A 17,449-nucleotide genomic window follows, 5' to 3' on the forward strand; every position below is an offset into this window, starting at 1 on the left:
GGATTAACTATTAAACCCACATCAGTAAGTAAATCCTCCTATTTCTGTATTCTGTGGACAATTTACAGAGAGCCAGAATGATGTTTCAGAAATGGAAGAAACTCCTCATGTGGATATCTCTATCACCTCAAGACCATGTCTGCTCAAGATAAAGAAGCACTCTTATACCACTTGATCCAAGAGCCAGGGAAATTAATCATGCTTGGAGTAGAGAGGGTTTAGCTGATTAGGATGCCTTTACTGGTTTATTCCAGAATCTGTTTATTAGAAGAAATAGAACCCATTCCAGAATTCAAGCTTAACTGAAACCTTCAGGCAAAGCATTTCATCACCTCTGGCATATAGAAGTCCCTTAACAAACTTCATTTTGGCAAAGTTATCAGTACAATCTTGTTTGTTTAGTGTAATCTGAAGCCTAAGAACATACAAATCTGACATAAAGATAGAATGAATACAACTTCTACTGTAACTCTGATATTCAAACTTTATGTATGGAATCAAACAACAAGTAAGTATTTTCAAACTGAAACTCCTTTCCAAGGCTCTGTCTCTAACAATATAAAAAAAATTTCCCCCAAATCCTGTCCTGTTCATTTTATGGGAACTTATTATTTTTATTCATTTAGTTTTAACTAATTTAACCTTCCCTCTTAAAGTTCATACTTTCCCCCCTCCCAGAAGCACAGGCCCAGAGCTGTTATAAATTCCTCTCTCAATCTTCAGACCGCAAAAATTAACTTTTATGAAATCTATTTATTTATACATAGGAGAGATATAACTTATTAACTATAAATAAGGAACACACATGCAGCTAGAAAGGTATTAACTACCTTTTCAAGGTGAGGATACATTAGGTAAATAAAAGTGAAAAAAACATGCAAGTGTATAACAATTTTAAGGACTTATCAAAAATGAATCCTGAAAGTAATCCAGCCCCTCCACAATTAACTGCAGTTCTCAAATTTTACACCTGTCGTATCTATATTTAAGCATAATTAAAACCAACAAGCTGTTTTCAAGCGTCCTAATGCTACACACACCAACAAAGTTAGTAACCAGAAAATTAAGCTCTACCACTTGCAAGATGTTATATATTTAACATAACTGCTCACAAAGGACATGTATGTATTCTAGTCCTTTCCACAATGCTATTGTTCCCAAAGCAAAAAATTTTAAAATCAAAGGCTTAATTGAGGAGAGTGACCTATTCTACTTTTAGACAGTATGAAATGCTCAGATTAAGAAATCACTGTTTTAAAACATTTTTTCCCTTGCCTTTCAAAAGTTATGTGAAGGTGATTCAATCACTGAAGTAAAACATCACTCAGAAAAAGACATGAGTGATGAAAAACATGAAACATCATCTAAGTACCACAACCTTCTTTTCTCATTAAAGATGCCAATATAAAAACTGCCAAGCAAAAAAATCACTTTCTACTGCAAGATTGTCAGTTTGACATAAATAGAGTATACTCAACTAATATGCAATCATGTTACAATTATACATAACATGGCTCATTTGAAATAATTCTCACTTGCAGTTTGGAAATCATGAAACAAACTATGTAGCTGCATTCCAACTTCAGCCTATTAATTTAGAAAAAACAAAAACTTAGGTCAATTGAACTACCATATAACTGAAATATTATTTATAATTAATAGATGCAATTTTTAACATGGCTCACCAACTGGTTCAAATGGCCACAAGCAGGAATTTCACACCTGCAAGAGAACACATGTGATAATCCTCATAAAATAACATTATGAATATTCATGTGATTTGGGAGTTGATTGTCAAATTAAATGCCAAGCTTGAGTCAGTCTGATTTTGCTGTTACCTAAAGTGATTTTTATATTTGTTTGCTATTAACATGGAAAGCACTAAAGTTGATTTAGACATTTAATAAAATTTACTACAAGAATAAAATTTAAAAAATATTTAATCTACAAGTATCTTCAACTTTTGAATTTCATAAATCTTCAAAAAGTTATAGGTGCAAAACATGGAAAAGTTAAGTAAGTCCCCCCAAAATGTATATATAGTAACATTTTGTTCTTGAAAAAAATACATAACACCATATACGTAAAAATATACACACATGAAAATAATCATGTTTTCCACACAAAAATTGAATTTTAAAAGGCCTAAAAACATGTAGGGAAAGTGAAATGAGACATACATTCCTATAATGTTTTATATTTTATATAGAGAACATAATCGTGTTATTTCTGTAATTAACAATTACTAGGGGAAAAAGTTTGTATATCAAAACTTACTTACTCTCTCGTTCACTTTATAATCTTACAGGTGTCTTTCCACCAAAAAAAAAAAAAAAAAAATTCTAGCCCCAAAACATATACTTATCCTTAAGAGTATAGCAACTCCTTTCTGAATATTTGCTATAAAAATAATTACCCTATAAAATACTTCTACTGCTCTAATACTGTAACAAATCTTACTGTTTTGCCACTCAATAACCAAATGAGGCATCTTTAGAAAGCTCAAAGGAATCTAACTTTCCTTAGTACTTTTATCACTGCCTCACTTTTTCAGGCAATTTTACACTGGGATTACTGTCTACCTTAATTTTCTATAACATGAATGGCTTAAGACTGTACCCTAAAACATGACAGACATGTCCTAACATTCTTCATGGCTTTAGTGGTAAGATCATTTTTGATTCCTGATTCCAAAACACATATTTAACACATATTGTAACACATATTTAAAAGGAGTACATGATCAAGGATCTCGAATACAGTTTTACATTCATAATGTTTTACAGAGTTTATAAATCAGGTCTGTGAAAAAATGTTTTCAAGTGGGAACAGAGACGCAAAGCTGTAAATTTACTATTACTAACAAAAGAAAATGCTGTCGACTTTGAAAATGACAATTGCAGGGAAGAGGACAGCAAAGTGAGACAAGTGGGGAGTAGAGGACATACACAGGAGGGAAGGAGAAAGCAGGAAGGGAGAGGCAGAAACATATTCCATCACATGGTGAAAGAGATATATTTTGAGGGTGGAGAACGGTCAGAAGAACAATGACTTTGCTATCCATCACACCCTCCAGAAAACAAACAGAACCATGAAAAAGACACCATTGTACACACTCGTACCTACATACGACTGGAAAGCTCAAAAACTAAAAGAAGCAGCGAAGAGAAATCATCATCCATAAAAGGCCAGAAAAGGGTTTTGGAGGATACCAACTGCATTTCAACTCCACTCCTTCTTCCCTATGGAAATAAGAGTTGTTCTTTTCCTGACCACTCATCAAATTTTCAAACTATATATACATTATATACATATAAAGGAGAAAGAATGTGAGGCCTTGGCTTTCCAACATGAAAACAGCAGATTAAAGGCATAGGCATATCAGTAAACAGATAATTATCCGGCTAGTAATTTATTTAGAGATGTATGGTCATAAAATATCACAGAATGTTAGTTTACATAAAGATATAAAAGTATATGCACATGCATATTTAAGGTAAACCACCATGAAGTCAAGAATACAAACCTTCAATAGCAAGACCCCTGTTTTTACCTCTAGAGGGCGAACTTGGTCTTCTGAAAAACTCTAGATGAAAGAAGTTACTTTCAGACTTTACAAAAAAAAAGTTAAAATTTAAGATGTCCGGATAGCAAAGATTCCAAAACTATCTTGATTTACAGTGACCTCAGTATCTCAGTAATTTTTTTATGGCACTCCCTAAACCAACAGAAATAACTAATCATTCTGTTTAATAAGTAGTTATGCCAAACAGTTTAACAAAGATTTATGTCCTAACACTTAGTAGCAACTTGAAAAAATAGTATACATGAAAGGAAAAAACAGTTTTATTTCATTCTTTAATAACCACAATTAATTACTAATTGAGCATATAGTATGCCTGTAGTGCACTGTACAATTTCACAAACCTTGAAATCACATTGGACACCTCATTCACAACCTCATTTCCTGTTCCACAATGATTTTCGCACAGTATCTTACTTTTTACCACAGCAAACTCAGAAAAACCAGATTCACAAAGATACAATGCCACAGAAAATAATATATTACTATTTAATGTTGAAATTATGTACTACCTCAAGCTTACAGACTATACCATATTCAACAAACGTGGAGTAACACTGAATTTGCCACGGTTCCCTCTCTGTGTTAGCTGGAGCACATGGGGTGCCTGGGCATACAGCTTGGGAATCACAGCACTATAGCTTTAAGTCCCAGCAGCATATAAACTAGTCAATATTTTAATTACTTGTAAATAAAATTAACTATAACAAACGCTTTTAAAGATCTAAAAAGTATTTTTAAAGATCTAAAAAGTATTTTCTTATTTACTTGGGAAACCAGTTTTTCTTTTAAGCAATTAAAAGACACTTAAATCCTTAAAGAATTTTTTTTTCCAATTTGAATAATGATTATAGCTTTAATGTAATTATTTTTATAAATATTGGTTGTGTTAAATCTGATAAACTACATACAACTGGAAAGGAGAGAAACAGGAAATTTATTATACATCTCCTTCTGAGAAACAACTTCTTTGAACTTAAAAATGCTGCAAATTGATCCAGTCTTACTGCTTTCCAGCCTTACTTATCTCCTAGCACTGAGGAATATAAGTTCAGGAGTCAAATAAGATCTGAAATTCTTTACAATTCAAGAATATGGATATTAATACAGATAGTAGAAGAACTGGCTCATAAACTACTAGAAACAGACTATATGCCCACCCATCTCACAAAGTCCTTGGTAAAGACAGAAAACCAGAAAAGTGACAAAGGAAAGAGTTCAATCCCAAAATCTACTCAGTTTTCACTGTATACTATTTCATCAGTTCACAAGAATCGTTATCCATAAAATCTGTGCCATTGGCAAATGCTACCATGTTCAATTAGAAGTCAAAGTATGTGGTGAGAATGGCTGGCGAAGAAAAAAAAAAGAACCTATCCTAGGAATAACTAGGAAAGGAAATCAATGTTCAATTATTGTAAAGAATTTTCACAACCATAAAAGATAACTGAAAATGTGTTGTGTTAAAACAAAAATTAAGGTTACTACAAATATCTGTAATCCCAAAATGTTATATATAAAAATATGAATGAGAGTAGAATATGGTTAATTATCTAGGAGAAGCTTTTTGGAAAGCTAAGACAAACCATATGGCTATACTAGTACTTACCTGCTGAATGATTTTGGAAGTTTTCTGAAGATTCTCTCTGGGAGGGACTTTACCAAATAATTTCCAACCAGGAGCACTATGTACAACTGATTTGAGTTCCTTTGTCCTTTTTGGAAAAAGGTTTCTGAAACACAGAAAGTTACATGAATTGTGTTTCTGGTTACCAGGGAACCACTTAATAGTACTTTTTAAAGAATGATTATTCCCAAGATAAATACGAAATTCTTTTAAATTAAAATTATTTCTACTACTTATACTATTATTAGACTAACAAGACTCATTTAAAACTATTTGGCTTATACAGAAATATTAGAAGAATCATCAACAGAGATATTAGAGAGATAAATAAATTGGGAGAAAAATGACAACTATAAATTAAATATAAATATTTGCCTTGAATCAGCTACAAAATATACCAGAATTGACTATACATGTACTTGACAATAAAAGTCAATAATCTGAAAACAAAAAAGTTAAAGGGAACCTGTATACAACAGGCAAAAGATTAAGTAATACAATCTTTGGGGAAAATATTATTTAATTATTTCCAGTAATAATTTGTTACTGTTTATAATAAAAGGGTATCTACTGAGCATCCATTGCTATAACATATGTACATGTAAATTATTTTTCCTATGACAGGTATGCAGTACAAGAAAAGCTTACTGCAAGAGTCAATATGTAACCAAGGAAGAAAGTATCTGTCACTGAAAATCCAAAGAAAACCTGCACAAGGATCAAGGATTTTACTTATTATCTCCATGTCCTTAAAAACCAAATTAAGTATCTATTGCACATGTAAGTAGGAATGATATTCAAAATACGTATTCGTCAGCACAGAAAGCCAGGGCACCATGGACCAATGAGAAAGGTACTGATGAGTCCAACTGAATATCAGCCCTGCATATAAGCTGTGATATAAATGCTCATTAAGAAAATTTTAAATTTGCACATACACTTACGGTTACAAATTATTTGAAGTCCCAAATAACTTGGTTTGTCTACACTTAAAGTATCATATAAATACATCTGTTCTTAAAAGTATAGTATTGTGGTAAAAAGGAAGTAAGTTTTAATGTATAATGTTAAGGCTATTCTTCAAGTTTAGAAAGGTATTAAAGGCTCCTACAAAAGAATGTGGGCTAATCAATAGTAACTTAAAGAAACACTCTAATTTCCTTGAGTGTGCAATGGAAGTGAATCGACAACAATTTAGACCAATTTCTACTCAAACTCTATAGAGGTTTCACCTCAGAGACCATATATAGTAACTCAATTCTTTATAAGCTCTCTAGGTTGGAGGTTTTCAATAATGATTATACTGAGGACTGGTATATTTATAACAAAATTTTACGCTGCAAAGGATGGCCTATTTTTTTAAACAATATTTGGTATCTTGTGTGCTGCCTGTCAGTTTATTGCCTCTTAGTTCCATATTCACCCTGCAATATATGCTCTATGATAACAGAATTCCTTTCAGCATTTCTTCTTTTAAAATAAACATGAAACTGTTTAGCTTTCTCAACAGACAGCACTGAAGGGACATTGCAAGAGAAAGGGGGTCTGCTCTCTTGTGGTTTCCAGTTGCTGCAGAGTGGGTCAGTAGTTTGGGTGTAAGGACATCCAGTAGAACTCTGCTCAGTCATATGCCCAGAACATGAAGTCCCTCAGCAAACTTGCAGCCTCAGCAATTCATCCTGGAGATGGCTTTCCACAGCTTTGTTAACATGGAAACCAGCACCCTAAAGACTTCATGCCAGTACTGATGCACCAATCCTCTCTGTAAGCTCCACACAGCTCACCCACACTCCTCAAATAGTTCTCACCAACCCATGCTTCCCCTTAAGGCCCCTATATGGCATGCCTCCACTCCAAAGGTTTGACTTCCAACCATGCTAAACACAGGAGAAAAACTTTGTCACCATGATTTATTTGAAGAATTCTTGAACGTGACAAAAAAAAAGCATGATATATAAAAGAAAAAAAAAGATGAACCAGGCTTAAATTTAAAACATTTGTACTTCTAAAGACATCACTGACACAAAAGGAGGAGTAGGAAGATCTAGAAATCAGTCCCTTCACCAAAGTAAAAACTGAGCCACAAAGAGCAATTGGAATGAACTATTTTAGAACTACAGAACATTATAAGATACACTTATAACAACCAGGGAAATGCTTCAAAGGAGAAGTATTAAATTAGTTTAGCAAGTGGTTAGCTATAAGATCAAAGAACAAAATTTTGTCTTTGTATCCATTGACAACAGCTAAAAATAAACAAGTTGAAAGAGATACAATAACAACAAAATATAAAGTACCTAGGAATAAATCTAACCAAAAATTTTAAAAGATCTTTTGGAGAAAAGATACAATCATCCTGAAACACATCTAAAAAGACCTAATTACATAGACCATAGATAGGAAAATGCTATCATAAAACTATCAATCATTCCTTAATTTATCTACAGATTCTATGCAATCTCCATCATAAGTCCAACAAGGTTTTTGAAGAACTTGAAAAAAAACTTTAAAATTTATATTAAAGAATAAAAGTAACAAAAAGAGCCACAATACTTTGAAGAAAAGGTGAAGGCTGAGTTGCCCTACCAGATATTCTAATTCAATGATTACGGTTTTTAAGACAGTATGGTATTGGCCTAGGGATAAAGAAATTGATTGATGGAAATAGAATACACAACTCAGAGACACACCCAAGCATATATGGAAATAGGTGGCACTACAGATCAATGAGGAAAGGATAGATCATTTAATAAGTGGTCCTGGGACCTTTGGCTATCAATGTAGGGAAGATGAAATTGAATTCCTACCACTTACCACACAAAAGTGTCAGTTCTCAATGGATTCAATAGTTATAGCAAACTTTTAAAAGTTTTAGAAAGATATACAGGAAAACTTTAAAAAAAAAAAAAAAAACTCACAGTACAAGAAGAATCTAAAAACAGAACCCAAAAGCACTAATCACTTTTTAAAACTGGATAAAATCACCAACATTAAAATTAAGGATTTCTGTTCAAAGGGCACTATAGAGAAAGCAAAAAGATACAAATTTGAAGGAGAAACTCCAAAACATATAAATGGCAAAAGATACAGAAAAATATAAAGAACTCCTTACTAATCATTTTCATGAAAGACAAACTGTCTAATAGAAAAAAAGACAAAAGCTATAATATAAAGAGGGAATACAAATGGCAAATAATGAAATCTGTCAAAAGATATTTTGCCTCATTGGTAATATAGGTGAGCTCACAAACTAAAACCAGAATAGTATTTTATATACTGGACTGGCAAAATCTAAGACTGATAATACCAAATTTAGAGGGAAAGGAATGCTGCTAGGAATTTACATTGGTATAATCACGTTTATTCCTAAGCTTATAGAACAACTGCATACATTACCATCTAGCATTATATTTCTAGCTACATACTCTAGAGAAAGTTCTGGACGTGCACACTAGAAGACATATAAAAGAACATTTAAGGCAACATTGTTCAAAAGAGCAAAAAACCTTTCAACAATTCAGAGATTCATTGACAGAAGACCAGAACACTTAAACTGTGGTATTTTATTAAATGTAACATTATTTCACAGTGAAAATGAACCAAAGCTACATCCATCCATATCAATGACTCTTAAGAACAAAGCTGAGTTAAAAAAAAAAAAAAAGGCAAGATGAAGAAGAGTTCACAGTATACCATTTTTATAAAGCTCAAAAATAATAAACAACAAAAATTTCATGGCAAAAATTATTCCTTAAAACATCAAAGGAATTCACTTTTTAGGGGTGAGCAGGATAGTAAGACATTCATAGGCAGTATATCTCAAAAGTAGTGTTGATAATGTTCTATTTCTGAGATTGGACAAAGGGTTCACCAATGTATACTGTTCATCATAATTCACATATCTGTTACATATTTTCTTTTCTATGTGTCAAAAAAACCCCACTAGTTTTTATTAAGTTACGTAAACCTATGTCCCAAATTGGAAATCCCTTGTAACATGAGAGCACTAGCTAAAACAAATAAAATACTTCATATTCTAAATCCACCATTGTTTAGAAGCTATAAATTTAGCCTTTTCCTACATAGTGTTAGACATCTACTTTTGCCACAAGCTTAGTATATTTATTTGGACCAAAGTTGATAAACGTCTCAGATTTTAAGAACTCCTCTTAGGGTTAATTTACATACATATATAAATTTGTCTTAATCATTATGATTATTGAGGTAGTTATTAGGTCAGAAGCCTTCACACTAACAATTAGCTCCTGGAGGGGGAAGTCTACAATGAACCACCAGTTTTGTTTATTTTCCAAAGCTACCAACAACTCTAATCAATGACCAGAATCAGATCTTTAACTACAATTTTAATTGTTTCAAATCTAAAAACCTGTAAATTGTTTTTCTCCTCACAACAATGCATGAACAACGTAGTGCTTATATGGAGGGAAAAACAGCACTTCATTTTCCATACTACAAACGTAGGGTTATATTATATATATAATATGTATAATTAATTAAAGCAGGGTAACCATAAAATAAAAAGGCATAAGAAATTTTTTTTTTCAAACTTGTGAATCACAGCTTCCAATAATGTGACCTGGCTGAGAACACAGACATAGCAACAGAATGAGGAGACCACAAGTATAAGATGCAATTATACCAAAGGACAGCAATAACTACAGATAAGAAAAATCTCCATGTGCAGGGTTTTATACAGATTCTTTGGGGGTGGTTATGTCTCTTTACCTTTACCTACAATTAGATACTATAATTACTACCAAACACATTCTCGTTTGAAAAACTAGAAGCTATACATATTAATACTGTACATCAGACCTGTATAAGTTACAAAACTCTTTAAAAATCCTAGCCAAAATGCCAAATATACGTAAATTTTTTAGTAAGGACTGTTAGAAATTATCTGTATCATTTAAAAAAACTTAAAATGTATGTATGTGTTTACATGCAAAATTAATTTATAAGGATATTCTGGACTTCTAAAATTAAAGTCAAAGAAAACTAACTGCTTAAACCAAACAACAGTAGGTCTTTCAATGGATGTAGTTTCTGAAGAATCTTGCCATCACTAGCAGGGATACAAAGGGAAAAAGAAAAAGAAATAAATAACCTCCACAATAAAAGGTCTGGTTTATGTCAGTGTTGAAGAGAAGGGTCATTAATTCTGTCTGTTTCATGTTTCAGGGGAGGGGCAGGGAGCCCTTAGCTTCTCCCTGCCCCCTGATTCATCTCCACCTGTTGGGTTAAAATTTTGGTGACAGACAACTGCTACCTATCAGCAGAGAAGATGCAGTTTGCTCTACTTTTCTAATATGCAGGCTGTTTCCTCTGCACCCCTCTGTCCCCCAACTCCACAGGAAAGGCCTGCTATGTGAGGGAATAGCTGGATAAATTTAATTCAGGTGAAGTATTAGGAGGCCCACTGAACCCAAAGGCATGTCTTTCAATCCAGATTTCATGATGTTTTGAGGTTCCCATTTATCTTTGCCCTATGTCTTTTTCTCTACTGATTCCAAACCCAGATGGGTTGATAAACAGGTGTTATTTACTGGTTCTCCCCAACCCCAACAGTCAAGTTTTTGTAAGTTAAAAGGTGTCTTATGCTTCAGAAATCCTCAAAATATTAAAAACTATGTTTTCTAGTTTTTTTTTTCATTCTGTGACACATTTTTGTCAGTATATATAGGGGACAGGTAATAGTAGTGGCAATCCATCTTTCCCCCATTAAATTTACTCTCCGCCCCAACCAACACTATGTTCACATACACAACTACCTACACATACAGAGATACAAACACACCACCTTCCCACTCTCTACAATTTGTGCCCACTCTTTGTAACAAAAAGAAATTGAGGAAATCTATTGCACCACTTAAGAAACAACACCAGCTGAAAAATAGCAGTTCAGTGTTTCTATATTGCTAAAAACATAAAGAAAAAGAAAAGAGGCACACCAAGAAAACATTGATGTGGGGATTAGAAGAGAAAGAGAAAGAAGAAAAAAATACCTACCGTTCTCTCAGTGGTTTTTATAACAAAGGTTGATGAATGACTCTTGCTTGTTAATACTTGCTTCACATATCTGTGTCTTTTCATTTTTCCAATATTTCATTTCTTTTACCACATGAAAAGAGTTATAGATGATATAAAAGAGTCATATTCACTACACCGTATTAAAGGATACAGCTAACCAAAAAAGGGCAAAACTTACACCATGTAAGTTCTCTCCTCACGATTTCCAAAGTACAACCTCCAGTGCTTGGGTCTTTAAGAACTGGCATACTCATTTGTATATCTGGGCAAAAGCCATGTAAATTCCATATTTTCTCAGATTGTGAAATTTAACACTACAGAAAACTGACTGCCTAATCCTGAATCTTTTTACTGCCAAAAATTCTGTCAGTGCTAGCAAAACAAAATAAAACAAAACAAAAACATTGGTTTTGCCTAATATTTACATCTATATGACTAATTTAACTCTTCAGATTCATTAGATAAATTCTTAAATGGAGTTATACATTAAAAAGGGGTTAGAATACTTTCCCAAAAAGGAAAAACTTCAACTTTAATCAAAAGAGTAAAATCAGCTGAAAAAATTAGAAATCATGACTTGATCTTCAAACTCTGTCTCAGCAGAAGTTGAACTGTTGGAAACTCAGCAACTTCCTGGACTTTGTACTTAAGTTTCCCCAAAGTATAATAGAGGGCCAAAAACAAAACATTATCTAGTGAACATGGAATGTCACAGTTGACTACATAATTATTTCAAAGAAGTATAAGTACCGTCTCTTTAAAATGCAGTACTTTGGCATCCCTTAAGTATTTTGGATTAAAGATCTGGCATGAAGATTACTTAAATTCTTTCCAAACCTCAATCATTTTTCACTTGAAATAGACTTTCAGCTCACTATATGCAAAAAAAAAAAAAAGTGGGTTTTTTGGCCAGATAACTTAGTTTTTTTTTTAATTCCAAGAATTTTCTTTATCAGGCTGTTTTTGGATCTTGTATTTGTCATTATTACAAATCCTAAAACTCAAAAAATAAAAGAGAATTTTATTTACAACACACTGCTTAACTATCCTAAGTAGTGCCATAGATCAGAACGATCAGAAAAGGCCAGAATTCAGTATCATCTATTCTTCGTCAAAAAAAAGACAGAATTTCAATGCTGAAAATACAAGGTTATAATTTTTTTTTTAAGTACTTTAGAGTTGCCAGGGACCTTAGAGAGTAACTAAGTCCAAGGATCTTCATCAAGAATCAGTGAATCTACAGGAATGGGCTAGAGGAGGTCCATAAGCCTCCTCAAACTGTATGCACAATTTGAAGTAAATGATGTGCTCATGAACATTCTTCTTGGACAAGTGTATATGGCTTTCATCAAACTCTCAGTCAACGTGCCACCCCACCCCAACCCAAGAAAGGTTCACAAGCCACTTCCCAAGGTCACATCAATACTAAGTGTTGGAGCCAGGTCTCTTGCATAGTTCCTCTTCTTTCTAACCACACCCACCTTGTTCATGTCCTCCACAGAACAATCAAGGTGTAAGAGCTTCATAACTATGCCTAATCTCTTTCATCTTACACATTGCCAAAATGCCTCTTGATATTCATTTAAACAATTCAAATATATAAACTATTTTCTTCTTCCACCTGTGCTCATGTCAGCAAGTCACCTTATGGTATGTCTTACTTCTTTTAGTAAATGAATTTAAGGCAATATCTTACTTATATATATATTTTTTATTCTTTTGTTGCAGGGAGAGAATAAAACTGAATACAATTAAAGAGAAAAGAAAAAAATTATAAAAGTATTCTTGCTTTGTGCTGCATACTAATTACACCATGTATCAAAGGCTTCACAAAGAGAATCCCCATTGCTTTAAGCCTAGTGTAGTACTAACACATTCAGAGGAAAGACAGAAACCATCAGAAGAGGAAGGATAAGGAAAGAACTTTTAGGAGAGGAACATGGGCAGCAACAAGGAACAACATCAGCAAAATAAGAGCTAAATATTCCAGTCACCAGGAGGCAGGATTTCTTTTAACCCCTAAGATAAAGTTGGAAAAGAAAGGCAAGATAATGACTGATAATGATGAATAAAACTAGCCACATATGAATTTGCCACTAGCTGCATTTTCCATTTATGTCTCTTATATGAATAAATAATGTTAGTGTTTTTGTTTACAATAAAAGTAAAATATCTTCACATATATTTAATCTTCATAATCAATACATGTTTTTTTAGAGGGTTATAAAAATGTTCCAAAATTGTGGTGATGACTGTGCAACTGTGAATATACTAAAAATCACTGAATTATACAATTTTTTTTTTTTTTTTGCATTTCTAGTTCTTTTTTTTCTCTTTTTTCTATTGAGGTATATAGTCAGTTTACAATGTTGTGTCCATTTCTGGTGTAGAGCACAATTCTTCAGTCATACATGAATATACATATATTCATTTTCATATTCTTTTTCATCATAAGCTACTATAAGATATTGAATATATTTCCCTGTGCTATACAGTATAAACTTGTTTATCTATTTTATATATACCAGTCAGTATCTGCAAATCTCAAACTTCCAGTTTATCCCTTCCCACCCTCCTCCCCGCTGGCAACCACAAGTCTGTGTTCTATATCTGTGAGTCTGTTTCTGTTTTATATATAAGTTCAGGAATTATACACTTTAAATGGATGAGTTGTATGGTATGTGAATTATAACTCAATAAAGATTTTTTTAAGTGAAAAAAAAGTGCAAAATGTAAAAAGAAAAATAAGGCCAAGTGCAATTTATCTCAGGAATGCAAAGCTCATTCAAAACTCCAAAGTCAATGTAATTCACCATATTAACAGTCTAAAGAAGAAAAAACACATGATCATATCAATTTATACAGCTGATAATATCCCAAATCCATTCTTGGTTTAAAAAAATACACAGAAAACTACGAATAGAATGGAAGTTCCCTAGTCTATTAAGGGCATCTACAAAAATAACCTACAGCTAACCATACTTAACTATGAAAGACTAAATGTTTTAGAGATAGGAAAGTAGGTAAGGATGTCCATGCTCATCACTCCCACTTAAAATCATACTGAAAGTCCTAACCAGTACAATTTAAGGCAATAAAAATAAGTGTTACAGATTGGAAAGGAAAAAATTAAATGTTTCCTATTTGCAGACAACATTATTGTGTACACAATCCCAATGAATCCACAGAAAAGCTCCTAGAACTAATAAGTAAGTTTAGCGGATATAAGGTAAACAAAAATCTATCATGTTTCTATACAGTACTAGCAATGAATAGAAACTGAAATTTAAAAAAAAATCATTCATAACAGCTCCAAAAATATTAAATATTTAGATATAAAACTAAGAAAACATGAGCAGAATATGAATGCTGAAAACTACAAAACACTGATGAAGGGAATTTTAAAAAGACCAAAATTATAGATATATGTATTCTATGGATGGAAAATTCAACATAGCAGAGTTGTCAATTCTCCCCAAGTTAATTAATAAGGATTATCAGTAAATACAGATAAGCTGACTCTAAAATCAATATGGAAAGGCAAAGGAAGTAGAATAGCCAAAACAATTTTGAAAACTTATTTAGTTGTCATTTTCTGCAGTAGAATGTAAGCTATAGAATGTAAGAATGTTGCCACCATACTAGACTGTGAGCTCTGTATTAACCAATGTATCCTAGTACTGTGCTTGCATGCATGAATAAAAGTCTGCTAATTTGGGGGCTACAGAGAAAAAAAGTAACTGCTGTTCTCAGATTTAATTCTTATCCATTCATGGATGCTACAGCAAAATACCATAGACTGCTGGTTTATAGACAACAGAACTTCTTTCTTATAGTTTTAGAAGCTGGGAAGTTTACAATCAAGGCACTAGCAGATTCAGGGTCTGGTGAGAGCCTGCTTCCTGTCTTTTCACTGTGTCCTCACAGGCAGATGGCATGAGAAAGCTCCTATGGGCCTCTTTCATAAGGGCATTAATCCCATTCATGAGGGCTCCACACACAATCTAAGCACCTGTCAAAGGCTCCACCTCCAAATAGTATCACACTGGGGATCAAGTTTCACATATGAATTTTAGGGGGGACACAAACATTCAGTCTATAGCATTAGTCTAATGTATGAGTGCAGTCTGGTGAGCTATTATTTCTATGAACCTTTCTCTCTCCAAGCCATTTCTCCTACAAATTATTCTCTCCTTATACTTTTTAGTTGCTAACCTTACATACTTATCTGAATGCTACTTTGAAACTATAAATGCATTGAAAGTGAATTTGTGTGACTTTCACAATACCTGCATACAAGGTAAACACTCAGTAAATTTTTATTTTTTAAACTAACAATATTGGCATACAGTTATACAGTTTTTACCGTATGTATAGATTTGTGTAACTACCAGCACAATTGAGGCAATATAAAGTTGTACTATCCCCCAAAAAACTCCATCATGTAACCTCTTTGTAATTATCCCTCCCCTAATCCCCATAAAGCACTGAAATTAGAAGAGGAAAATGACCTATAACTCATTCTGGCTAGAATAAACTTCAACGTACAAGCAGAAACAGATAGAGCATTTCATTTCTTGTCTCCAAATCCTCAACCCTCCTTAGTATCTACAGAAAAGTTTTAATTCTTTATCTTCACAATTTGGACCCAAATTATTTTTCCAACATTATTTCCTACTACCCTTTTCACAACTAGGAGAAATACATATGGCTTTAGCATACCTGCAACCCACTCCCATTTCTTTGACAGAGCCTTTGTTCTAACCCTGACTGAAGCAGTAGCCTGACGTGGCCATACTTATATTTCATGGTCTTGCCCCTCAGTCAATACTGATTAAATTGGACTGCTGATAAAATATGAACAAATTAATATGTAGGCTGAGACAATCAGATTCCCAGGATTTTTAAATAGAAGACTTAGAGAATGAGTCAGTCAAACGATGGCAGATAAATCATGCACAATTGGGACAGCTGTATAGGGCTTTTGCTGGTAGAAATCATGCACTGAACAATCCAAAGACAGAAAAGAGATAAGAAAAAAACATACATCTCTAGAAAGGTAGAGAAACCACTATTCCAGGTAATCTGTAGCCCAAGTATATTTTCTTTTCTTTTTTTCCCATTTATTTATTTATTTATTTATTAACATATATTTTATTTTCTATCTTCAGAATGTGCACAAGACATCTTTTATATGCCTACAATAAAACCTCCTTCATTTAAGGTAGCTTAAGTGGGCTTCTGTTCCTTAAAACTAACATATGAACCCTAACATTTTAGCCAAACTGTACTCTTTTTCACACATTCTCTACCTTCCTGCCTCTGTGCTCTGGATAGCTATATACACATCTTATCTTTTTTTTTAAAATTTTTATTGAACTATAGTTGATTTACAATGGTGTACAGCAAAGTGATTCAGTTATACATATATAATCTCTTTCAGATTATTTTCCATTATAGGTTATTATAAGATACTGATTATAGTTCCCTGTGCTATACAGTAGGGCCTCGTTGTTTATCTATTTTATATATAGTAGTGTATATCTGCTAATTCCAAACTCCTGATTTATTCCTCTGCCCGCCCCCCGCTCTCCCCTTTGGTAACCATAAATTTGTTTTTTATGCCACATCTTACCTTTCAAAGTAAAAACTAAATTGGTTACACATTCTTAGAACTATATTACACCAAATATAAAAAGTTTCTACTTTTGTGCACCAAATGATACTATCAAGAAAGTATAAAGACAAGTCATAGAATAGGAGAAAATATGTAATTTGTTTTACTAGTTAGAACAGCTAAAGAAAATATTTACTTCACAAGTAGAAAAAGCATGAAGGATACAAACTGGCAACAGCATTAAGGCAATACTTACAAAGTTCGATACTTCTTTAACACTCTCAATTGCAGATGCTGTATCATGGATTTTACCACAATCTATACAAGTTAGTCCTTTAAATATGGACTGTTTTGCAAACACACTGTTAACAAAAGAGTTGTAGGCTTCACCAAAATTAAATTGATATAGCTAGGTCTAACCAAAAAAGACTAAATTCAGGGGTGGCAGACCCTCACATCACTAACTTTACTAAATCCTTCAAGAGAGTACCAGAGGTGAGATCATTTATGGTTGTTTATTTAAACCTCAACTATTTACATATTACGTGTCTATTTGCCTGGGGATTAATCT

The 17,449-nt window shown here is 33.0% G+C and overlaps 1 protein-coding gene across 4 annotated transcripts in view; it reads right to left on the reverse strand.

Moving 5' to 3' along the window:
* The window catches only part of TBC1D12 (TBC1 domain family member 12), a 74,495-nt gene that overhangs the window by 43,875 nt on the left and 13,171 nt on the right, over positions 1–17,449 (reverse strand). For 2 of the 4 annotated variants that reach the window (XM_074373920.1, XM_074373921.1), the window contains exon 2: positions 5,193–5,316. The exons of 1 other annotated variant lie outside the window; for it this stretch is intronic. In XM_074373920.1, the coding sequence (XP_074230021.1) occupies positions 5,193–5,316 (124 nt within the window). Of the gene's footprint in view, positions 1–1,685; positions 1,723–5,192; positions 5,317–17,449 lie in introns of all 4 variants that reach the window. One more of the 4 variants, XM_074373922.1, reaches the window with a different exon arrangement.

This window comes from Camelus bactrianus, chromosome 11, assembly GCF_048773025.1.
Source record: "Camelus bactrianus isolate YW-2024 breed Bactrian camel chromosome 11, ASM4877302v1, whole genome shotgun sequence".
Classification (NCBI taxonomy): domain Eukaryota; kingdom Metazoa; phylum Chordata; class Mammalia; order Artiodactyla; family Camelidae; genus Camelus; species Camelus bactrianus.